Source organism: Falco punctatus (assembly GCF_963210335.1).
Source record: "Falco punctatus genome assembly, chromosome: 4".
Taxonomy (NCBI): Eukaryota; Metazoa; Chordata; class Aves; order Falconiformes; family Falconidae; genus Falco; species Falco punctatus.
This window is the reverse complement of record NC_137583.1, coordinates 95,234,456-95,261,148: the sequence shown is the minus strand read 5'-3', so window position 1 is coordinate 95,261,148 and position 26,693 is coordinate 95,234,456. Positions and strand designations below refer to the sequence as shown.

Genomic DNA, 26,693 nt, shown 5'->3' with positions numbered 1-26,693 from the left:
AAATGTAAAAGGGGACAAGGAGACTGACGTGGGGTAAGCTGGGGAACACCTCTCACACATGACCTCGCACAGCACGAGAAGGAGCCGCTTTCCGTGAGGGAGTCAGTCACTGGGATCTTCCCACACATTAGCAAAGACTCACACAGAGAGGCTGACAAGCTGCAAGATTATGTATTAGCTTCCCTGCGGTAAAGCGTTCTCCTGTCCATACCTTAAAATATTCCTGCTTCTGTGATGACTCGTAGTGACCTGAACTCGCCTGCCGTTTTCTTCATCAAAGGCCACTCCACAGCCATGATACACTACTGAAGAATTCAGTATATATATACTGGTTCTTCATGTAAAGCAAAGCCTGTGACCACGTAAGGGCATACATAACTTTTATATCACATTCAGTCCAGAGAACATACTCACAAGAACACTGAAATACACTTACGTACATGTTTGTAACCAGGCTCTAATGACTCAACTACTGTTCAGCTGGGTGCCCTGCAGCTCCCATAAAAGTGGGATTGGAAATGCCTTACAGATGAGCCTGTCAACATGTTTGAGATAAATTTGAGTGATAATACAGTCATTTTGTGAAAGAACAAAAAAGAAATATATTAGCAAAGCATTACAAACTACTCAGAATAAAATTTAAACAATTAATTTTTTTCTATTTTAAATCCTTACTTAAAATTTATTTTGCACTGATATTTTATTCGCATTTTTAGCAATTTTTTTGTGTGCTTTTTTTTTTCCTTATCCTCTCCTTTATAAATTATTACATGGAATCAATATATTTTGTTCTAAATTTTTTAAGCTTTGAATCAATATCATTGCATGAAGGACACATGCCACCCTTACTCCAGCGAAACAGTAGTTTAAACTTTGATCTGACAAATGCACGTATTTAACTTCTAGCACATGGATAGCCACTGTGACTTCAACAGATAGCTTGAACAGTTGCAGAAGGAGGACCACAACCCCAAAAAGCCTACTTTGACTTTGCCATCTTCCATGCAGACAGCAAGGTATGCATTATGAAACAACAATGGAGAGAAGAATTTGACAAATCCAAACAGATCAAACTCATCACCAAGTGTCTCTCTAGCACCCATTCTGCAGAGCAAGAGGCTCCACCACCTATATTTTTATTCCTGGGAGAGGCAAGTGAACACATGTGGAACAGACACCAGTTGTATGACTTTGTGCACTGCTGGGATGAACTCAGCAGCTACAGTGGCATGCCCATGAGATGAGAACTGCAGAGAGCATGGCCCTACTCACTGTGCGTGGCAGCCCTGGCTAAGCAGTGAACACGAGTCACACTGTCATTATTCAACCCAGATGTACCTCACATTCAAGTTTTAAAGAGAATTGCTCCTGTGTGTGTCCTGGAAATAGCAAGCACAGAAACCTAAGATTACCAGGATTTGAGTTTAACTGCATATGAAAGGTGAATGGCTAAGTTGTTGTTTTAAAAAGACAACTATTTACCAGCCAAAATTAATAACAAAATATGCACGAATATAAAAACATCAGGTTTAAAGCAAAATATTTAAAAATAATGTCCTCCTTTTTTTTTATTATTATTTTAATTGGCCAAGTCCTAAGTATACTGCCTGCATTTGTTTTAGGTGCCTGAGATTTCATTGGATGCTTGAGGGGAAGTGCAGAGTCCTGAAAATAGGTCTTGGCAAAAAAAGAGAAGCGGAAATGATTTTTAATGAGCTTGTTTTTTCAGAGAAAATGTAACATATTTGCTGCCTGTGACCACCTCTAATATTATTCTTATAATAAATTCATTCTTTAACTGCAGCTTCAAGAAAGCCTCAACCTGTTCACTACTGTTCACTGGGCACCTTCAAAGAGATCTGGAGAAGTTACTTAGACAAGTTACCCTATTTGCCTGACTGAGATTATTTCCCTTCCTTTCCTACCCTATTCCATCCTATCCTGTCCTACGCCTCATACCCTTTGTACACTACACCCTCAATGGGACTCTCTCATGGTCCTTAATACTTCCTTTGTCTGTGCCTGAAAATGGATAAATTCCAGCATATAAAGATGCACGCGTGTTTTTTGCTCCTATGCTTTAAACAACTTCTTCATACTGGACCATATCCTGTGCACATAATTCCATTGACTTTGCCAGAAGTAAATTTGTCAGACAGGTGGGATACATGCTGTGTTCAGTACTCTCTTCTCCTGAGCTACAAAAAGTATTTTTCTGAATAAGAGACCAACTGAATCTATTGCAAGGGCAGAACACCACACCCACACAATCATGAGGCGAAGTACTTGCATTGAGGACATACTGCAAGGAGTGGGTGTGCATCCAAATACCATCCTACCTCTGAGATTCCTCCTGAAATTTGGGGAGATAGTTAGAGGTGCCTCCCAGGAGACAGCCCAAATAACATAGAGTCTCTTGGACCTTCATAAATGACTGAAACCAATAAACTTAACTAATGACTTTTCTTTTGAATTGGTTACTGTTCTGCATGTTAGCAATTTGTCTGAAAAAAAGTCATCAGACTCAAGACCATGCTACCAGCTCTGCTTCAGGTACTTGGTCTCCCCTAAGTCCTGCTGAAAAGTGCCCCATGCTGAGGTCCTTCCCAGCTGGCAGTCTGTCCTGCAGCCTGCCCATCACCTAACACATCTGCATGACTCCCAGGGTTTACTTCTGCACTTCCGAAGGCTGCCTTGTGAGTGTCAAACCTAGAAGGAAGGAGCTGCTTGCTGTCCAATTGCCTTTGTAGTGACTCAGAGGAGCAGAGGTGCTGGCAGTGGCATGCCAAGACCCGCGTGATGTATTGAAGCACATTAGACAAGGTCATTTGCTAGAGAGAAGCAAAATAGTGGTCTGAGGTTGAGACTGGGTAAAAGAAATTCCTTGTGTGCTATATCTGGCTCTGCATCATTTCGCTCTGTGGCTTTGGACAAGTAACCTACAGGACCGGAGCCTTAAAATGTTATTCTTGTTATTTATTTTTTGATTGCTGTAGCACCGAAGAGACGCTAATCAGGGATCAAGAACCAGTTGTGTGAGGCATTGCATTAACAACGAACAAAACCACAATTCCTAACCCCCAAAACAATGGAACAATAGTTCTTGTAAAAAAGACTTCCCTTTCCTGCAAAGACATACGGGGTTTCAGGCATCCAGGGCTTTAACCTAACCGGTTCAGTTTTCCCAGCTGCAGCTATTGTATCCTTAAAACTCCTACTCGTGTTAGCCAGGACTTGTATTACCTAGTAAGTGGTAAAAAGCATTGAAAAATGAAAGCAAAATTGCATGTATGATTTGTATCAGAGATATTGTATTACTCAGCAGGGAACAGTATTTGCTATTTAAGATACCAAGTTGAGGTTGCTGCAATTATTCCAAGGCTAACTTTGCTTTCTCTTTTGAGATTAACTAAAAGTTTGAAGCATCTGTCTGCTTTTGTGGTCTTACTTAATTCTTTGCCGGTTCTGTTTGTAAAAAGGCATTTTTAAAGACTGCGAAAGAAGTTAAAAACACTTCTAACTAGAAGAAATTTCACTAAAAATATCCCAAACAAATTCTCTGTTCTGGTGTGCACGGACAGGTACATCCAAATACATAATTCTTGAGTTACCTTGTATCCTCTTAATAACATACCCAATAATAATACCACTATTTTTTACACATTTCTTACTGAAGAAAGATGTACTGGGAGAATGGGAACCTTTACTCAAAGGATGACTACGAAACCTCATCTTCTCAGCTCTTCAGATTAAGAACATTTTCAAGGGAGCAAAGCTGCCAAGCAGACACGCAGACAGTTGATAAACACTCATCAGGTCAAGAACATTCATCTGCTTTTGGAAAGCTCTGGCAAGCTCATTTCAAAACTGAGAAGCATTCGTTTTTCAATGTATTTCTGGGAACTCCTTTCCTCTTTCCCATGAAGTTTTCGGTAATTTCAGGCTTGTGTTTTTCTTCTGGTGTATCAGACCTCAACAACAACAGTAATTTACCATATTTGATCTCACATGTTTGGCAGTGGTGCTGGACTATGGTATATTGTACAAATACAGTATTGTGCAAATACATGTGACAGTAAATGTAATCTGATATTGTGTAAAAGCAGTATTTTTTAGTCTGACTTAAATCATTCACAGACTGTAAAGCCCTTATTTTATTTTCAAGGGAACGAAGCCCCCTGTATCAGGTATCTAATTAGCAAGGTATATGAGGAACTTTGACAGCACTACCAGTTTCCAAAGCAGAGAGAACTAGTTTACGTCCAGTTAATTATGAGGTTTGTGTAGAAAGAAAACCTCAAATATAGGAATCACAAGCTGGAAAGCCAAATCTACACCAGCTAAAGAGTGACATATTTTTATGACTTCCATTATGAAACCCAGTAAAAAAAATTATGCAACGTCTTATTTTTTTAATTGTTTTCCCATAAATTACATTAGCTAGTTTGGCAAATACTAAGGGGAATTAAGTTCTTCAGCAAGAATGATGTTTCCCCTGCTGTCCCTTTTTGGCTATTTGACACCCCATAATAATCAGTCTGTCCACCAAGTTGCACCCCTGAGAACAATGCATTTTAATTGAAGTTGAAATTCAGGGAAACAATAAAGCATTGTGTCTAAGGAAGTCATGTTTTGCAAGGCGCTAAACGATGCACTGTCCTTAACAGAAAGCATCTGTGTGTTTCCGTAAGTAACGGTATATTTGTGAATTGGAACCCTCTGTAGACAACAGGGTAGCTCCAAAGGAAAGGAACGGAAGATGCAGCCAAAATGCCAGAATGCTTTCCAATGAATTAATGGAATCACCTCTTGGGGAATATGGTGTATACCAGTGGAACCACCTGATATCAAAATATACTTGGGGTCAGAGATTATTCTCCTGTTCTGAGTTTGTCAAAAAGTCTTGTACAGTGAAGCCTTGCTGCCCTGAGTAGGATAATAATAAAGGCCACTGGAAAATCACAGCAGGGCTTAGAGACCAAAGACAATAAGGAAGGCCAGGATTCTCAATATATGCTAAAGAGTTTAGGAAGGACAGAATAATGATGAGGGAAATGACAGAGGTACATTATCATTTATTGTATTTCTCATCCCCTTTGTGCTATATACAGAAGGGAAGTAAATAACTCAATGGAAAGAGTGGATGTTCTAAACTGAGAGGTGGAAATGCTTGTCTGAGCGTGCAATTATATTAAGGCACCCTATGAGCTTGGAAAAATTAAGAAAAAGGAAGCAGAAATTTAACATGTAGAGAGCACCAGAAAAATCATGGTTACAATGACTGAGAGTATCTCAAGAAAAGAAAAAAAAACCAAACCCAACATAAAAGACATACCTCTGTTTTTAATTTTACCTCTACAGACCTGCTGGGAGCTGGCGGCTCACAGGGCAGCGCCTGGGCAGAGCCAGAGCAATGGCGGCCAGGCCCCCGTAAAGTGAAACAGGCAGGGTCACTGGAGACCCCCCTCTGAAGGGGACAGAAGGCCCCGTATGGGACCAGACCCACAGCTCAGGGCAGCTGCTGCCCCACTGGGGCCCAGGTTAAAGATAGGAAGGGAAAGCTTCCTACCCTGGTACGGCCCTCAGATTACCTTCCATTACGGATTTTTCAGGTAGGCAGCGATGAAGTTGGAAGAAGTAGCCCAAGATCTGCTGTTTGTGAAGGACTGGTGGGTGATGTGATGGCTACAGGCCGTCTCAGGTACAGAGATCACGAAATGGTAGAGCCCTCGATGCTCAGAGAAGTAAGGAGAGGGGTCAGCAGAACTGCCACCTTGGACTTCTGGAGGGCAGGCTTTGGCCTGTTTAGGAGCCTGGTTGACAGCGTCCCTTGAGGGGCAGTCCTGAAGGGCCAAGGGGTCCATGAGGGATGGACATTCTTCCAGAAGGAAGTCTTAAAGGCTCAGGAGTGGGTCTTGTCCCCATGTGCTGAAAGATGAGCTGGCGGGGAACAAGACTGGCCCGGCTGAACAGAGAGATTTGGCTGGAACTCAGGAGAAAAAGGGAGAGTATATGACCTTTGGATGAAGGGGCAGGCCACTCAGGAGGACTACAAGGATGTCGTGAAGTTGTGCAGGGAGACAATTAGAAGGACCAAAGCCCAACTAGAACTTATACTGGCTACTGCTGTAAGACGATAAAAAATGTTTCTATAAATACATCAGCAACAAAAGGAGGGCTAAGGAGAACCTCTATCCTTTATTGGATAGGGGGTAGGGCGGAAACATAGTGACAAAGGCTGAGGAAAAGGCTGAGGTACTTAATGCCTTCTTTGCCGCCGTCTTTAATAGTAAGACCAGTTGTCCTCTGTGACCTGCTACAGCACTTAGACACACACGAATCTATGGGGAACAGATAGGAGCCACCCAAGGGCACTGAGGGAGCTGGCGGGAGTGCTCACCGAGCCACTTTCAATCATTTGTCAGCAGTCCTGGCTAACCGGGGCGGTCCTGGTTGACTGGAAGTTAGCCAACGTGATGCCCACCTACAAGAAGGGCAGGGAGGAGGATCCAGGGAACTACAGGTCAACCTGACCTCGGTGCCAGGGAAGGTTACGGAGCAGATAATCTTGAGTGCCATCACACGGCATGTGCAGGACAACCAGGTAATCAGCCAGCATGGGGTTAGGAAAGGCCGGTCCTGCTTGACTAAGCTGATCTCACCCTATGACAAGGTGACCCGCTCAAGTAGATGGGGGAAAGGCTGTGGATGTCTACCTGGACTTTAGTGAAGCCTTTGACACCATCTTCCACAGCATTCTCCTGCAGAAACTGGCTGCTCATGGCTTGGATGGGTGTAGTCTGGGTAAAATAATGGCTGGATGGCCAGGCCCAAAGAGTGGTGGTGAATGGAGTTAAACCCAGCTGGTGGCCAGTCACAAGTGGTGTTCCCCAGGGCTCAGCACTGGAGCCAGTCCTGTTTAATATCTCTATCAATGATCTAGAGGAGGGGATTGAATGTACCCCCAGTAACTGCAGATGACACCAAGCTGAGGGGCAGTGTTGATCTGCTAGACGGCAGGAGGCTCTGCAGGGGGATCTGGACAGGCTGGACTGATGGGCCAAGGCCATTTGTATGAGGTTCAACAAGGCTCAGCACTGGGTCCTGCACTTGGGTCACAACAACCCCACCCAATGTTACAGGCTTGGGGAAGAGCAGCTGGAAAGATGCCTGGAGGAAAAGGACCTGGGAGTGCTGGCTGACAGCCACCTGAACATGAGCCAGCAGTGTGCCCAGGTGTCCAAGAAGGCCAATGTGGCCAGAAGGACTGGGGAAGGGATCATTCCCCTGCACTGAGCACTGGTGAGGCCACACCTCGAATCCTGTGTTCAGTTTTGGGCCCCTCACTACAAGAGGGACATTTAGGTGCTGCAGCGTGTCCAGAGATGGGCAACAAAGCTGGTGAAGGGTCTGGAGCACAAGTCTTATGAAGGGCAGCTGAGGGCACTGGGGTTGTTCAGCCTGGAGAGGAGGAGGCTCAGGGGGCACCTTGTTGCTCTCCACAGCTGCCTGAGGGGAGGCTGTAGGCGGGGGGTCAGGGGGGTCGGTCTCTTCTCCCAAGTAACACGTGACAGGACAAGAGGAAACAGCCTCAAGTTGTGCCAGGGAAGGTTTAGATTTGATATTAGCAAAAGTTTCTTGACTGAAAGTGTTGTCAAGCATTGGAACAGGCTGCCCAGGGAGGTGGTGGAATCACCATTCCTGGAGGTGTTTAAAAACTGTGTAGATGTGGTGCTTAGGGACATGGTTTAGTGATGAGCTTGGCAGTCCTGAGCTAACAGTTGGATCTGATGATCTTAAAGGTCTTTTCCAACCTATATGATTCTGTGATTCTAACTGTCAGATTTATCTGGAGTTTTCATACCTTTCTGAATCAGGCTCAGAGAAAGGATATCAAATTGGATGTTAGCTCTGCCTCAGTATGATATCTATCTTACACATCAGAAAGGCATAGCAGAACGAGGTCCCTAATCACAAATAACTACACTTAAACAATCTCACTTTTCCAGACATTTACTTTGGAATAGACGAATAATAAAAAATAAACACTATTTTTTCAGCTAGGACTGGACACTGCAGCTTCTTACACATTTTAACTTTTGTGTAAAAACAGAGACGGATCTTCAGAAACCATGAATAGGGACTGTAAGAAATTCAGATCTATATTGTTCTTCATTGAGATTGTAAATCCCATCATGTGTATACTTGGCCAGTTAGTTGCTCTTCAGTATCCATTCCTGTACAAAAAGTAATCATGAAGAAGTCTGAGGCACAGATTGCCCTTTGGAACACATGGGGAGTAGGTCCCTATTCTGATAAAGCAAACTTTTCTTTCACTATGGAATATTCCCTGGAAAAATTTGTGAGGATATGTGCTTGTACCAGATTACTGCCCCAAGATGTAATGATTTCCACCTCCCATCCGCAATGATCTCCTTAAGACGGATGATTCAGGCCTTTCAGGTATCTGTCCAATGTAAAAATATGAAAAAAACACCAGGTCTGTTTTCAAGGGAGTTTGGAAGTCAAGCCAGCTAGGATAATCAAACAACACAGTTTGAAAGCTAAGTACACTTTAACTTTCTAACATCTTTATCCAAAAATTTGAGTATAGCTTATTTTTAAAGAAACTTTGTGAAAGTTGGAGATTCACTTCACTGGAAAAAAATGCAACCTGAAGTCCTGGCATTGCACTTCATTCTCCCTCCCCACCTCTGATGTAAAAACAACCTCTTCATTTCATCCAGAAGTCTTTGTGCAGGTCTTTTTCTTCTGCCTTCAGCAGCTATCAATCAAATGTAATATTGGTTGCCAAGTGTGTAAATTAGTGACTGGATTCAAATACAAAGCGTTGGCGTGTTAAAAATCCAGGTAGAGCAGACTGAAAGTGTGCAAAATAAAAGGATTACAGGAAAGAAGGTAATGTCTGTGTGAGAGAAAACATATTAGGGACAGATGTCAATTGCTCAGTGGTTATAAAGCAAATGGCACTTTGAACACTTATCCATTGAGATGTGGTACAGTACAGTGTAATGATTTAGAAAGGCAAGTTTATGGTTCTGGGTCAATTAGAGGGGTCATTTATTCTGTTCTGCTTAGCCCTGATGAGGTCAGAAAGGTAACGCTGTTCCTGGTTCTGGATGCCACTCTTAAGGGAACAAACAGTCAAGATACAGTCCAGAGAAAAGCAAGAATGGTGCAATATTTAATAAACAGGACCTATGAAGAAACTGAGCATGTTTATTTACAAACAGAAGGCTGAGGTAGGACACATAATAAGCTGTCCAATATATAAAAGGCTAAAAAAGAATGCCAATTGTTCCCCATCTTACCTGAAGGTATCACTGGAAGAAAACAGCATCATTTTAAGCAAAGAGGGTTTACTTACAAGATAGTCTGAAAACGTTTGTGTGTGTGTCTTCTTACATTCCAGGTTCTACAAGAACCAGTAAGAAAACCAGGGGTCAGAGACATCCCAAATAAAGCTTTGCTTCTCCAGGATGGAGGAGCAGGTTATATGGCGACTCGGATACCTTCCCAGCCTTACATGTAGGTGATGAGAGAATACCGATGGCTGCTCATCTCTTCTGGTAACAGACAACCTTAAGCAATTAGTTCTGACATTATCAGTTCTCTGTCTTGGATCCTTGGCACTGTTACCTGCCCAAAGGTGGTGAACAACCTTCGGGGATCGCTTTCTGAGACCTCTCAAAAGCAACAGCGGCAACTCTGCCTCCTCTCTGAGGAGCCTCAGCAGAGGGCTGAGTCTTCATCTTACTTCACACGGGGAGCCTGGGGATTTGAAGGATGGTGCCATCTCCTGCACACTGATGATCCTCAGCTGTTTGCTTTTACAGTTAATCCTAATTACACCACCACTTTGTTATCAGTGCCTGATGGAGTTAAAGCCAAGTACTGTCTAAAATCAGGACCAGGGAGATAGGATTCAAATGATACATGCTCAGCATGTATCAGGGAATAATTAAAAGGTTGAACTACCAGTTAAAACTGCTCTTCACAAAACTTGTTTATTTGGTCCTCTATTGAGTTACTGGGCTTTTTCTTACAACTGTCCAGTAACCCACAACTTCTCTGACTTTTTGGGGGACTTTCAGCAGTCAGCACACATACACTGCTTGTAGGAACCCTCTGTAAGCAACATCCATGACGCATTACCAGAATCTGGCAGAACTCAGTATGTTCTTAAATAATCAGCTGGACTGGAAATACAGGAATAATTAATAGATGAATACGAATCTCAAAACCTTTCTCTTCAAATTATTAAGTATTTGCTTTAGGGTACACATTGGTGTATTTGATGCAGAATATTTCATAGATTATCTGCTTGTCCAGCACAAAACCAACAGCTGCTGAAGACACAGCAATCAGCTAAAGGAAGCATGGCTAAGGATACATTTCTATTTTTAAGAATGTTTATAGCCATTTTAATTGTATTAAAACCTGACACATTTATTTTTCATTCAAGGACAGTTCTAAGAAGCAGTAGCAGGGAGGGCAAGACCTGTAAATAATATTGGTATAAATATACTGCACTGGCACAGCTGAAAGTTTTCCATTACTCAGGAAAAGGTCACTAGACCTATTGAACATGTTTAGACTACCCATGCTGCTTAAAACATGACAGAAATAGCTTTACCATTTAGCATCTGACACAAATACAAACTGAAGCCTTTAGCAAACAGTCTGCCCAATTTTGGGGTGTTTTCCTGACACAGAGCCCAGTGTTCATACATACACTGCCAGGGAGCCATAGTTTTCTTTCAGCTTTTCTTAATTAATATGAATTCAGAACTTTTTTACATGCTAGAATTATCTTCCTTTACCATTCCTATAACCATAACAAGTATGAAAATAACTCTTGTTTTTAAAGTACAAATGACTTCATAATTATTTAAAATTTACACAGTGTCTCACATACGCATACTGTAGTATTTTGCTGTTTTTAATTGTGTTATTTGATACATTTAATGGGCAAGACTTTCAAAACTGACCACTGATTTTGAACAGCTTTATATTTTGGATGTTCAACATGGAGATACTTGAAAACGGCAGATTTTCAGAGAGACAATATTCAGTATTTTCTAAAACTCAGGGTGTCGTCGCAACCATTGAAAAAATGAAGGTGCCCAGCGTTACTAGACACCTTGTTTCTATTCAAAGACTGCATAAGAAACTCCTGAATTCTCTCTCCAGAGAAATGCATCAGCAGAAATCCCTTTTCTGCCCATCGGATTTTCCCTCCCATCTCTCATGCTACCCCTGGCTGTCAAGAGACAATTGTTCTTTCCACATCCTAACAGCAGATCCTCATGTAACTGCCGCTGTTTACAATTGCCACCTGCCAGCTATGTAATTAAGAGATAAATCTGGCTGTATAACTCCTTCTCCAAAATTATACATCAACCTGACCCAAACCCCTGTGAAATCAGCCATAAAAGTTTCACTGATTCTTACAGATGTTACGTCAGGTGTTTATTACCTGTTCCATTTAGAAGAAAAAATAAGCTGAAAAATGTTTAAAACCTGACACAGCCATCAACTTACCTCAAATGGGCAACCTGAGGATGCTGGAAGGCAAACATAAAATGTTTTACACACTCTCAACTCCCCAAAATTTATTTCCACAAGTTTAAGTTGACTTTTGAATATCCTGGCTGTCATGGCTTTTTGTTTTCTTGTTTGCTATATCTCTTGGGGTACTTGCTCATGCAGGTTTTCTGCTTTGCATTAACCCTGTAGTTGGACTTATTCAGGGAATAGGGAGGTGATTTCGGAGGGAGCTGTTAAGGAGTAAAAAATCATAGAGGAGACTCACTCTGGCCAAGACAGTGATTCAGCTGCTGCTCATCGCTTCTTACGAAAAGTATCTGTGTGGAGGTATGCCCAAAGCCCTGAGCAAGTCCAAAGAGGAGACCTGTGTGATCACTTCTCTCACCCTGGAAATCCTACCTATCCTTACAGCCTTACAGGGCAGCAAGCAAAGGCTGTTTTATAACACACTCGTCGTGACAACACAGTCCACCTCCTCCAGAAAACTGCTTATTAGTGCTGCCACGTGTTAGGCAGGAGGCTGCCTGGCCAGAGACGCGCTGTTGGGCTACCGCGGGTCCCCTTCCTGACAGTGTTCCCAGTGGCATGGGTCAGCCCTTCCCAGCAGAGCCAGCCACCCTCCATCAAGTCACTGCGCTTGCTGCTGAAGCAAGGAGAGGAGCAGAGCAAGGAAAAAGTCTCTTCTGCACCAGCCAAGCCCCATGTTGTCACTGCCTGCCCCAGCCCTCTACAGCAGGTGTATCTCAAGTGCATTGTAGCTGGAGGCTGCTATGAAAGCTGAATTTCTACATACACTGCTTCAGTATAAACAGTTTGGGCGAATGATTTAAGCAGGTATTTGTCTTTCTATTTGATGCTTGTTCATACCTGACACTCATTTCCTTGCAAACATCATATGCATATTGTAATGATGAGATGTCCTCTTTTCATAATATTTTAAGTGACATTTTAAAAATACAAAAATGATCTATGGATTTTTACAGCCTGAAACTGTATTTGAATAATTGGGAGGGGATGAATTACAAAGACCAGACTGATTATAAATGGGGGCAGCAATTGCAAACAGTAGATAATTTATTAGCCCAACATAGAGGAGAATAGTGGATATTTAAAGAACGCTTCCATGGTTTAAAAAAAAATAATCCAAAGGACATTGAACACATTGAACAATGTTTATAGTTACTATCGCTACGGTATATAAGCATCTCAGTTACCATACATATCCTGCAGAGATGTAATACAAGTTTTGTAAGTGAATTTTTCCATTTTTTCAGAGGAAGGAAATTCAGAGAACCAAACTGTGTTTCAGACGTGTTAGCCTTCAAAAAACTGGTAAGAGTGGAGATCCCAGTCGACCCACCATGAATCCCTTTGCCAGACTCCAACTAAGCAGTTGTGGTACCTACATTTGGTGGTGCCTTAAATGGCAGCTCGTGCCTTCGTGCCAGACTGTACATCACTTTGGCCTGACGACTATATTAAGCACAACCGATGTGACAGACTAGGTAACCTGAATGTATCTGAATTACACTTAATTTTGCCTCCATCTCTTATGGCTAACTGTTTTCTATTTCAGAAGACTAGATTATTTACATTAAGGATTTTGGAACTTGAAATAACCTGCCTATGAGGTATGTATGTTGTGAAATCACCTGCTTTTACAGGCAATGTAACTAATGAAAAATTAAGATAAATATGTCAATAAACAAAGAATATGTATCAGTGTAGTAAGAATCAATATCTATGTGCTTACATTTGGTTTTGGAGACAGGCAGACCTGAAGATAAGTTAAAAAAAAAATAGCAAGTCTTTCATCTTCTACTATGTTGAGGCAGTTAGATGGTCCCTTACATTTCCACTCTTCAATAAAAAGGGGGTTAAAAAAAATGAAAGGGGGGTCTCCACTCTGACACCCTTATCTCCTTTTACTCTCCCTGATACTTTAATAAAATAATACTTTAAATAAAAAAGTACAGGAGACATCACACACCTTCACAGTTTATCAAGCACATTACCCAATTTTTTTCCTATTGTTCTCTTCTGGACAGGTAGGGTAGCAAACCAGTCTGGCTTTGCCAATCCATGTACATTTTTGTGCCCAGGTATTTAAAGTAATACAAGGAGGCATCCAAGTTCCCAGATGCCACCTCAGAGAAGAAAAGAGAAATTTATTTCTTGTACAGAAGATGTAGGCCAACAAATCTGGATCTAACTAAATAGTGATACATTAATTTGGGAACTAATTGTAGTAAGAACTCCTCATCCTGTATGGAACTCTGCTTTCCAAATAACAAACAGCCTCTGAGAATTACCATAACTGCATAGCGTGAGTAAACTTTCCAGTGCTGGCTGCCTAAAAGTATGGCAGAATCATAAGTTTCCTGGCAAGAAAAGTATCTGAATATGATAAAACCACAGTTGCAAATGGTATTAGGAGATACTGAAAGAATGAAAATGAGATCTTTCTTTGCTGAGTTCACTGTATCAACTCTGCGCTTCATGTGAGTGTTCAAAAGCCTTTCGCACTGCCATGCACAAAACTGCCCTTGGAAAACTTTGGGGAAAATCTGGCTGTTGCCCCTCAGAAACATTAATTTCTGAAACAACATACAAACAGCAGGTTTCCAGGCAGACAGACTATTTAAGGAGAAATTCCCAGCTAAACTTCATACAGGTCTCACACCAGCTTTCTCATGTAGGGTTTCCACCAAAATAAATGGCAAATGCCAAGCACACCACATTTTTAGGAACCCTCTTATCTGCTGAACCACTTGATTCTCAGATGAAGCAGCAATCTCACCATGAATCCCCACAAAGAGCTGACAGAAGGACAGCAGATAAAAGTTGCTAAGTGTGGAAGAAAGGACAGAGAAATAGATGAGCAACATCAGAGACTGAAATCTCAGTGGAAGATCTTGTAAGTGGTTGTTGTCATTGCTATCTTACACCCTTTTTTTTTTTTTTCCTGCAATGATCCAAGCTCAGAATAAGAAGAGAGCAGAACAAAGGCAGAAGCTTCTGTTCTTTATCTGGATGGTAAGTGTTACCATTTTGTGGTGGTGTTTTGGGGGGGGTTTATTCTTAGACCATTAAAGCCTTAAGCAAAAAGTAAGTCAGTTCTTAAAAAAAAAAAAAAATCTATTAGAAAATAGTTTGCTCCCAACAGACAAACCGAGATATTAGTTATAGATGTCATAAAACTTTTCCTGCTTTACTGCTAACTCCACTAAAGCAGCTGACAGTGTGTTTTGAACATACACTCCAAAATATGAAATAGTATTTGGCAATAGCTATACAGGAGCAGATTCTGAAGAGCACATTACTGCACAAGTCAATCAACAGGGGTCAGTGAAGCCATTTTTGGAATAAATTACTTGTGAGCTATTCAACCAACCAAAAGGTAAATATGCAGGGCGTTATTACAATGTTATTTTTTAAATGGAGTAAAGAAACAAGGTTCATCATAAATAGCCTTGATACGGGATGTTGCAATACATGTGGTAATTTTGGTCTTCTGCATTGTTTTGCTATCAGTCACAATATTACATTTCATTATGAACTGTCCTCAGGATAAATAATACATGTAGAAAATAAGGTATCTACTAAGTATGCAATATTACCTTCCATTTGAGTCGGGCAAATGAGTCTAATGAACTTAAAGATAAGCCACTTCTCGGATATTTCATATTAAAAGACAATTTCAACTGCAACGAAGAGATTACTTTTGCTTATAATTTAGGGAAGAGCTAGAGCAACACAGCCTTCTAAGATCCAAAAGAAGGCAGCAACTGAAATTTTTACTATTCCTCCAGAATTCTACAAACTTTATGCGCTTTTATACCTGTAGCTTTTAGATGGCTTTTGGGGACATTTGGGTTGAATCAGACACTTATGCAGTTCTACATGTATTTCTATTAATTTTTGAAATGTTCTTTTTTTATTTAAAAAAAAAAAAAACCAAAACCAAAAAACAGACAAAGCTCCAGATTCAGAATAATCTGGCATCAATGATATCTAATAATCCAAATCTCTTTATCTGCCAGAATCTTACAGGTTATTTTTATCAGACAAGAAATTATTAATGTCCCAAGATCACTCAACCCTGCGTTGTTTTATATGCAGGAGAAATAAGCTGTACACATGCCGTATGGCATCTGCACATATTGCCAGTGATTTTTCCATTACTCTTCCAACACGGTAGTGCATACCACTGACCCTCATCCACAGGCATGATTGACTGCAGTAATTTCCAACCTATGCATCCCGTCTCTTCTGCTCCTCTGACACGGAACAGGGGTGGCAGCACAGGGGGATAAGTGCCAGGCAATTATTAGAACAACAAGGAGCTATTCAGCAGGGAAAGGCAGAAGGCTGGATGCAAGTTCCCTCTGGGATGGATTTGGCCCACAAAATAGAGTCTGGATGATGCCAGAATGAAAGGGTAAATTTCATAAGGAATGAAAGGGATAAAATAGGCTTTCATGGAATGAATAGCTAAGTAGCTCCCAAGACATATGAAATCTCAGTAGCCAAAGACTGAAAAATCATAATAACTACAGTGTGAGCACTATACAAGAGAAAAGTGCCTGCCAAATTCATGTTCTGATGCCAGAAATTCTGAAAATCGTGAAAATCTGAAAGCAAAATCTGAAAAAGCAAAAATATGGTCATTGCTAAGTTATGGGAGCAGCCGTACTGACTGTAGAAATGTCACTAATGCAAGAATTGCAAAAATTACTCTTATCTTACTCACTTTTTGTGGTACAGGGGAAGCATCTTTTAATAACCAAGTGGGACATAAAGTCAAATGTGTGCACATGACCTTCAAAAGAATGATTAAAATGATTCTCAAAAAAATGTTTGTCAAAGATCTATATTTATAAAAGATGAAAAAAGAAGGACAAGTTCAGATGAAAACAAGTGATTCTTTCTTTCTTACTACCACCTGTCATAAATTACGTTTTGGACAAGGACAGTTATGCTGCTGTTGGAAACCCCTAATTTACTCCTGGGTATGAAAGTATAAAAGGTACCAACTCCGGAAATTAATACACTACTGGAAACAAGGACTGTCTCACATGTTGAGCCTTCTGTACTTTTATGCATGGGAATAAACTCGTGGCAGAAAATCCCGTCCTTGACCTGTGACCCAGGTATCACAGAGTGACCACGATAGAGGCAAAAAGCTGTCCTCTGAAGTGTCGGGGGGACACACAGTTTCCCTGTGGAATCTATGATCTCTTGTCAGCACACATGCATCTCCCCCAGGGCCATAAAAGTGAGGCAGTAAACAAAAACAGCTGAAAGAAACAGGTCTGCTTGGCAAGGATGAGGAGAAATTTCACTGGCCAGTGGTACCTTCAGGTTATGCAACGCCATGCCGGGCATAATGGTCCTTATTCTAGAAGAGCCAAAATATTGCACAAGGTAGCCCTGTTCCACTCAGACATCACCCCCTCCCCAGCACACCAGACACTATACCATGCCTTAAAAACACTTTGGAAGAGAAAATAATTTCCCCTTTGAGTTAAGAACGGCAACAGGTGAAAATACTTTGAGAGAGAGAACTCGGTAAGCTGCTAAGCATGCAATTCCTTGCAGATCTACCGGGAAGGCCAACCTGAAGGTCATCTGAGATGGGGATGAAGTTGGCCCACATGAGGGTTAGAACCTGGACTGCTGCTGCTGCAGTTACACAGATCCACAGCCCAAAAGTCACTTGGCCAGACGGCCACAAGTCCACTTCTCCAGAAAGCAGGCCTAGCACGACAGGCATGGGAAAAGACTCTTTCCTCCAGCCTTTGCACAGATCTGTTGCCTAAGTCCTGGCTTGAGAGGAAAACCCCATCCTATTTTCTACTGTACTCATCCCTGTATTGTCAATAGTCAATTTCTAAGACTGCATCAGCTTCTAATCTTACACATTTATTTACATGCATCTTATTCCTACTCCTACATCTTCATGACACATGGCCACTGTGGCAAGTATTCTTCTTTCCCAAAGCTCCTTTAAATTAACCTTCTCCCATGTCATGTGACAGAGAAGTTTATTTATGCTTTTTCTGCATAACTCGGTATTATTTCTTATGCCACTTTCCTTTCCTAGATTGAAATATCTATTCATGTCAAGTTTAGCCATCAGCTCAATAAAACAGAGAGGAAGGAAGAATAGTTGAATCCTAACCTTTCAATTCTGCATCAGCTAATGAGCTGGCATACTGATAAAGGCATAAATTATTTCCATTTCACTGACTTCACTTGTCTATGAAAATGTGATGCAGTTGAAAACCTGTCCCATACAGTTAATAAGTGGACAAGCTTGTTGATACACAGAACAAATCAGTTCTCTAGCTGGAGAAGAAAATTTTCAGAGCAGGATGACCTCTGACAGGAAAAGAATCACAAGAAGAGCATCCTCTGAACAAAATAATTAACTTATAACCAATAAATTCTCATGTCACATGAACAAATCAATAGCAATACTAACTAATGAACAGCAGTAGTGCAAAAATTAAGTACATTAGTGAAGGTTAAAAAAAAAAAAAAGTTCTTATAATTAAAACATCCTGCCTTCTTCCCTGAACACTTCCTCTCCTCTAACTGGCAATCACCTACTAAAATTCATCCTTGCAAGTACCAGCAGAGGCAGGGTGTGGACCAGATTCAGAGGCACAGGTTTTATCACTACATCTTCCAATTCCACTCACATGACACAACACTAAAAGCTGTCCGCTACAGTTATACCATTGCTGTCACCAATACAGCTAGAGGCCGAGTGATGGTTTCAGTTTTGGCAGTGTGGATCAACCTCAGGAATTGAGGCCAAGTTTGAACTGGAAACAGGCAAATGCATTTCTTGTACATACCTCCCACGTATGTTACAAATGTGCACTTAATGTAAAGCCCTGGGATGAGATCCTTGTGCCAAAGGCAAAATTCTCATCGACTTCCACTAAGTTTGCAGCCCTGAGTTACTAAAGTAAGCAAAAAGGAAGGGAAGAATCTTTCATTTGTTAACCCAAACTCCAGCTTTTCAGTATGGTCTCAACTGTAACATACGCAGCCATCATACTCAGAACCCTTCTCTTTCTGGCATGTCAAGAAAAATACAGTTCAACTGCATATGGAAGATAAACCATGGGACTGAACAATCCAGTGCATCCCCTGATCTTAGCTCTTTCCAAACTCCAGGATGCAGTAGTACATCCTAAATCCTGCTCCTGGGAATATGCCACAGCCCCTCCCCAGCTGCTGGGACAGTACTGGAGCATATTCCCTCCCCCAGAAATGAAGGGACCCCAGATAACACAAACCACTCAGCCCAGGGACAGCTACAAGCACAACAGCAAACTGATGGATTCACATCTTCGGGAAGAAACCATGACCTAAACTACCCTATCGTGTCATGCACTGCAACTGCAGTGAACCAAACTGAACGGGAAGATATGGAGAGCCTACAGATGGGAAAGATTCTAAAGGGTTATAGTGTGTTATTAACTTTATTAAGTTCTTAACCACACAAACAGACATGTTTCTAGACGTATTTCAGTAAATGCTCTCTTGAATACCAAAATCAGTTCTAAATTACTGGCCCTTTTACATTAAGGAGATCTGGATCCTTAACTTAACAGATTACAATTGAAGGACTAATGCATCAACTGCTAAAGTGTCCTTTGCATGCTTTTATCCCTCAGATTTCTCTGAAAGCAATATACAGTCAGTTTTCTTCTCAGCTCGCTGCAGTGCAAGATCAGCCCTAAATTAGAAGATTATAGTTTAACCTTCAGAGGAGATACTTTTTCAGACAAATGGCACTTGGTCCTGTGAGAATAGGTGTGATGTTGCCAGTTGTGCCATCTGAATTACGTCAGGCCTTGAGCTGAATGAATCCCAAGTTAAGATCATGAATATAAAGATTTCTTTCATTGTGTTTGTTTAGCTGTGCAATCACGTCACCATCAACTGTCTGTGTGCTGTCTGCAGGCACAGAACAAATTATGAACTTGAATCTCTCTCTATTAATCTACACTCTAAGTCTCAAAAAAAAAAAAAAAAAAGCTAAAAAATCCCTGAATAAAAATGACAGTGATTTATCTTGTGAAAATGTGAAAACACTGGTCCTCTGGTAGAAGATACAGAAATGTAGGCATATTATATCTTCAGTGCAGTTCTGGTCTTGCTTTAAGTTTTCACTGTAATGGCTGATAGTACAAAATGAGCCATAAGTTTCAATGCAAATGCACATTATTCCACATAATTCAAATAGACAAAGAAGAGATGATAAGGGGGAGCAAGTATTCCCCAAATTTAAAGGATTCAGATGGATAAAAGGCTTGAGCCAATATACACTAGTATCAATAGCAATACAGTTCCAGTGGCTATCATTTAACAATGTTTTTTTAGAAAAACAAAACTTATTGATGAGAACTTCTATTTTTTTAAGAACATCCAGTCAACAATATCTATAGTGGATGTCATAGTAATGACCCCATTGAGTGTCTGACAGTGGTTTCTAAGTATACCAACCAGCACTTCAGCAAATTATCAATTTGGGGTCACTTGACACTGCTTATTTACATTTTCTCTCCAGCTTTAAAGGGTTTCGTGGATCCTGCTCTCTCTAACTTAAGAGCCAGTTTATTTTTTGCAGTTTGGGTGGGTGCTGAGTTTCAGTAGCATATGAAATGGCTCCAGAGTACTTAGTAAAAACAAGGGTTTTGAGAACACTACACTAAACAGAATACAGCATCCCAAAGCAACGGATCTGCTTTATTCATACTCAGGTTCTTTTTTTTCTCCTCCCCCCTCCCCCCCAACTCTGACAAAGATGCTGCTGTTCAAGGGAATTATCAAAAGCCTAAAACACAAGACAGGAAAAGCATTGCTAGCCCAATAGTTCCCAGCTTCCTCTGAAAGAGTTCACTTGCTTGTTAGTGCTGTAGCTTGAAGGCTGAAGACTTTCAACTGTGTCCCCTGAGCCGTGCTTTAATCTCTTCTCACCCAGCCCACCTGTAACAAGGAAGGCAATTGGCTTCGCTCCCTCCCTGAACTCTATAGCCTGGCTGACTTCCAACAAGATCAAGAACTTGGAAAGGGAAATGGCTGTTGCCTCTCATAGGCAGAAACAAACAAAACAAACAGTCTGGGCAAGATGAGATGTTCCTCCAGACAGCTCTCATGGACCACAGCTCCCTCTTGTACACTGTTCTTCTCCAAGGAATTGGCCACCTTGGCAGCAAGCATCACTGAGGGACTCAGTAAACTTACTCTTAAAGCAGCTTAGGATGGAAACGCAAAAGTTGAGGCTTGTACAGCCAGTCCTCTGTACCCCAACATCACACAACTCTCACTAGAATAACTGCTGCATGCTTCAGGCTGTTGCCTAGCATCTGCCTGCCAGCCTGCATCCGTCGCAACAGCTTTCCAGGGTCACCTTTCCAAACTCACAGTCATTACCAGAAGCAGACACCTGAAAGAACTTGGCACCTATGGGAGGAAAGTAAATGCAGGAGGTTTGAGTACCTTCCATTAGTTCTTATTCTCAAAAGTGACTTATATACACAGCAGCTTATGAAGCACTGGACTTATATACACAGCATCTCATAAAGCATTTTGGATCCCAAGAACTTGCGTTAGATTTAGAGAAACTGCTGAAAATTCAATTCTATGTTTCACTGCAAATTAAGGGTCTCAGAAGTTTGTACGCTCTACATAATCTTGAAAAATGGGGCTTGGATTCCCAAGTAACTTGGCCAATTCTGAAAATTGTACCCATGACCATCATTCATTCCCCTAAACGTTAAACTGTAGAAACCACTCCCAAAACCAAGTCTGGGAAACAAATTTGCAGTCACTCAGCGTAGCACAATACTTAGCCTGTTGAGTCACCATAATGACCACAGAACGGATGGATTATATGATTTTAATAGTTCAGACACCGCAGTTTTTTCCTTTACAATCACACATCCTAAAACAACTAAGAAGTAGTTGAGATAAGTCAGACACGCATGCCCACACTGTTTATTTTGAAAAGTCATCACCTCTTCCCCAGATGAATGTTGTTATACTTGCACCTGACCATATGCTGCTTCTCTTCAGTCAAGGACAGGGATTGAGACATGCATGCAAACAGCCTGCTGGAATAACAGACGTATTTCTCTAAACACAGCTTTGTTGCTCCTCTATTGTACTAGCAGTTTTTGTTGCCAGGTAAAGAGGTTAATCTTGCCCCTATCTGTCTGTGCCTGTCTTTTGCAAATACAATTGAAACAAACAAACAAAAAAATTACCAACATCCAGTTCTGGTTTTAAATAAACACTGATGTGATATCTACATGTTGTTTTTCTGCTCTGCAGGTACGGTTGTTAAGACAAGAACTCTAGAAGTCTCAAATATGTAGGCACCCCAATGTGCTGCACACTACGCAACGGCCCATAGAGGTTACTGTTAAAATACACACATACAAGAGACAAATGAATCTTCTTCCTCCTACCGACTTTCCTGACCACATGACAATTCTTTTCTCCCCACCACTGCATTTCTCATAGGACAAACTATTACTGGTCCTCCCCTGAAAATCACTCAGTGAAAAACGGTATGGAAGATAAGAGTGGAACTCTATGAATATGGTATGTGACAAGTAACACCCCAGCCTTCAACCATCACCCCTGTGATTTCTGCTCCGCTTCCCGCTTTATGCTTTTCTTCCTTCAGAATTGAGCACTAATGCCTGTTGACTGGCTTCAGCAGTACTAGGCAGTACACCTCTTGCTCCGTTTCTCCAAGAAAATGAAAGGTGATGGCAGGACACATGAAGTTCTGGCCACAATTCAGTCAGTAGGATTTTGGGTTTAGCCCTTTGTAGTGCCAGAATTTCTCACCAGTTTGCAGTGATGTCATATTCAAATCTGAACCCATAGATGTTACCGTAAAATGAAACACTTTTGCCCCAAAGGCAACGCCATGCTGATGACTGTTACCTGTTCTGTGAAGTGTCCTGAGATGGTGGCCAATAGAGGGTTGAAGAAGAGCGAGGAAGTATTAATATACAGAGAGCACAAAAGGACGTAACTCTACGCAGCAGGCAATAAAGGATTAAAAAACACGTCCTGTTTTACAGGTAACGTGACACAGCTCTACCTCGAGAGCTCTAGAGAACCATTTCAAGTGCTCTCCTTTCACATCACATGATAACCCTACTGGCATGGCCTCTTCCAAACAGGAAATGGCACAATCTACTCAATAAAAACCTGATTGTTTTCTTTTCTCTTCTCCTGGTATCGGCTGAGCACTACCTGACACTGAAAGAGAAGACCGTCCCTGTCCTCCTTGTCTATCCCCAAAATTTTCATCCTGAAGGAGAAAGGAGCAGTGCAGCAAGGCACAGTGGGGAAAACATAGGATGCATACTGTAGCTAAGACTGGGGATGTAAAAGAAGCGAAAAAGAAAGTTCAGTAATGAATCCAAGCAGAATAGGTTCTCCTCTAAGAAGCTCAGCCTAGGATCACCTTTGGTAGTTTTTACAGTCCAAGCCGGAGTGCAGGCAGTGAACCATATGACCCAGCGAAACACACACCCAATGAGCTGGCCCAAACAACCATCAGTGACTGTGTTAACGAACCAGCTCCGCTTTGCACAGCAAGCAAAGCATGTGCCCTGGCAGCAGGTGACAAGGCTGCAGCTGGCTGATGGGGAGCGGGCAGCCTTGACCAACACAGTCACCGCATCTCAGGTGCTCTTGCAATGACTGCTGAGCAAAGAAGTGATGTTAATGAAGCAGCGATGGGATATTTACCTTACGGTTACTTTTCAGGAGTTTACTTAAAATACTGGGCTGATGTAGGTATGAAAAAGCCACGTAGCAAATTATACGAATTTGAAACATACATATACAATGAAAACTGAAAGTTTCAGGTTTTCCTGTGGTTATGAGCCTGCAATCTGTTCCACAAGGCAGATCTTTGTGTCCCTGATTAACCTCAGTCAACTAACTTAAATGGGGCTGTGTCTGATTAAGGCCCACATTTGCAAGCTTCAGAAAACACTTTGTATAGAAATCTGGTTGTTGGCCAACCCTGATTGTTGCATATAAGTCACATCTGATAGGAGCAAAATGTGTCCGTTCATGAGAATTTAGACTGAAATTTCCTTAGAGACCAGGACAACACTATTTTTCTTGTTGCTTTTGTAGTTACTGCCTCAGTGTAACTACCCTTTTCTTGCCAACATCAAAGCAGAGTGGGGGAGAGGTTATTTTTCAGAAGACAGGATAAATCCCTTCGCCTGTAACTTCTGAAGGCTTCAGTTTATGACTCACTATGTCCACAGTGAAACGAAGTTGTGATCACAACTCCAGACCCGATCCAACACACATTGAAATCAATGAGAGTCTTTCCGTTGACTTCAATGGAAGCTGGGTCACGCCCTTAGCAGACACTAGCTGCGCACATTACCAAACCTCCCCCCAGCCTTGGATGGCAGAAAACATGGTCAGCCTGGAAACAGCAGGGATCCCTGGGGTCAGAGCTTGTCTACAGTAAAAAACTTATACAGCAAAAACCAACAGAGAAATGCTTCAAGTGCACCTGTCTGCACTCTGCCTCTTTCTAGCCCTATCAGCCCAGATGAAACTGCATCCAGAGCAAATATTTATTAAAAAATGTAAAAAGAGCAGACCTTGGCAAAAGCCAAAATACAGCCCGGAGTAGAAAATGCAGAATAATTATTCAATCTGAAAATAAAGATTAAAAAAAAAAATAGACATAAGCTTGAAGAAATGAGCTCAGGATAACTTAGAAGCTAGGAAAGACTTGCATCAGACTTTGTAGCAGTTTCACACTTGCCAAACATGAAGGTCAGCCTGGGACTTCTAAAAGAAGGGGAGTATGAGCACAGGCAGTGTCAGACTCTGCCATATGTTAACAGACCACCAGCAAGCAGCTGTATGTTGCCTTTAACATCCTTCACATGGCTCCTATATGAAAACAGTGATAAAAAAAAAAGCTCACGAAGAGGGAAAGGGCTAAGCTTGAAAACATAACACATAAAACAGTTTTAAGAGTGTTTGGGGATCGTCAGAGAAAGGACCGAGGAAGAGCATACACTTTGGAAAGATTAAAGCAATGACTATGTGATGTCAGTAAGAAATTTTCATCGTCGGGGCGAAATTAAGCCAGCAGCAAAAAGGAATATTGATCTCTCAATAGCAGAGACCATCCAGTTTGGATGATGCAGCATTTGCAGGCTGGTCTTCACCGTGGCTTAGACATTCCCAGGACTGATGCACTAATATTTGCACAGGTTTTAGGTGGGAGAGGCAGAGATACGGGCAGACTGGCCACCCTCAGGCTAGCAGGTATGTCTTGACATGGTGTGGGAGAGTCACTGACGCTCAGAACCCAGAAACACCTCGCTCAGGAAGGCCCCTCCAGGCTGATCCATTTCTGCATGACCCAACCTGTCAGGGCCTCAGCCTGAGGAGAAGAAAAAAGGCCCTTCTTCAGGCAGCCTCTTCCTGTGCTTTGCAGCAAATCAAGAAACACACAATGACACAGTGGGTTTGTTGGGATAGTTATGGGCTTAACAGATAGATATGTACTGTAGAAACCAAGAACAGGAAGGCCCTGCAGGGCTGGGTAGCCTGTGCAAAGTGACCAAGCACGCTGTACCACGGGTGACAGAAGCATCCCTGTGGCACCCTGCACCGACACAGTGCTCCCAGCAACCCAGAACCACCGGAGAACTTGTAAAATGTGGCTCGACCCTGTTAGCAAATTCCTGAGCTGAAAAAACGCCTCCCCACCCCCGACATTAATCTCATGTTCAAGTGTAATATCTTCATTATACCTCATTACACCCGTTGTTCCTCACATTTTGGGCTGTATTTTTGGACTTGCTTCCCATTCCATTTAAAAGCAAAACAAGAGTTGGGAGAGAGGATTATCCCCGGAGGCACAAAGCTGACGCTTGGTCATACATCTGTCGCTATATATACACACACACAGACACAGCGGCAGCCGCGGCGCAGGGCTGAGCCGTGCCGGTGCCGGGCTTCCCACCGCCGGGCCCCCCGTCTCCCGAGGGGAGGTGCCGCCCCGCAACGCGGGGGACCGAGGGACATTCCCCCCCCCCCGGCCGGGAGCCGCCTCCCGGGGCTCCGCGCCGACCATCGCCGCCCCGCCCGGCCCGGCCCGGCCCCCCGCGGGGTCCCGCCGCGGGCACCTACTTCTTGCAGGGGATGAGCGCCTTCCTCTCCTCCAGGATGCGGAGGCGCTGGTTGGGGCCGTCGTAGGAGACGGCGGCCCGCGTGTTGCGGCCCGTGCCGTGCTCGTAGGACACGGTGCGCCCTTCCCACTGCCGCGGCGCCTGGCACGGCTCGACCCCCGCCGCCGCGCCGCCACCCCGCAGCAGGAGGCCGCCCAGCAGCAGCAGCCGCAGCGGCAGCCCCGGCGCCGCCCGCGCCATGCTCCGCTCCGCGGCCCGCTCCGCGCACGGCCGCCCCGCACGGCGCGCAGGCGGGCGGGCAGGGCTGCGCCGGGGGGGCGGGGGCGGCCCGCCTCCAGACCCGCATCACCTCAGCGGCGAGAGGCGGCTGCTGCCCGCGCTGCGGCTGCTGCCCGAGCTGCGGCAGACCGGCGCGGGGGGGCAGCGGGGCGACAGGGACGGGGACTCGCGCCCTGCCGTGCCCCCCCAGCTTGCCAGCCGGGAGGGTGTCCTTGCCACCGGCCCGCCAAGGGTGATGCCAAAGGGGCACCCGCAAGGCCCGAGCAGGGGTTCTGGGCACGCGGCGTGGGGCATGGCAGGGAGGGGATACACGGACGGGGGGGACGTGCTGGGTGAACCGCTGTAACGTTGCTCTCGCGGGAGGAATTCCAGGGGCTCCCCACGGGCACCACGCACACGCATCCACCCCTCCGCCTCCCGCTGCTCTCCCCGGTTCCTCAGCTCTGCTTCCCTGGCCGCTCCGGACGCGCTTCTCCACCCCCACCCCCCCCGAGCCGGTGCCCCACAGATGCTCCGGCCCTGCAGCACCCAGGCCCCGGCTCTGCAAGGGGAAGCGCCGGCGGGCACCGCGGGGGCGGGCCAGGGCAGGCCCGGGGCTGCTAGCCCTGAGCCGCGCTG

General features: G+C 43.3%; 1 protein-coding gene and 1 long non-coding RNA gene across 2 annotated transcripts in view; one reads left to right on the top strand and one right to left on the bottom strand.

Moving 5' to 3' along the window:
* Positions 1–19,971, top strand: part of LOC308062230 — a 337,663-nt gene extending 317,692 nt beyond the window's left edge. The window contains exon 2 of the long non-coding RNA XR_013927515.1: positions 5,330–19,971. This is a non-coding gene — a long non-coding RNA (uncharacterized lncRNA). The remainder of the gene's footprint in view (positions 1–5,329) is intronic.
* EPDR1 (ependymin related 1) overlaps positions 1–26,539 on the bottom strand; it is a 34,030-nt gene extending 7,491 nt beyond the window's left edge. Inside the window, exon 1 of the mRNA XM_080383385.1 lies at positions 25,798–26,539. Within this exon, the coding sequence (XP_080239511.1) occupies positions 25,798–26,036 (239 nt within the window). The 5' untranslated portion in view covers positions 26,037–26,539. The remainder of the gene's footprint in view (positions 1–25,797) is intronic.
* Positions 26,540–26,693: the final 154 nt, after the last annotated feature.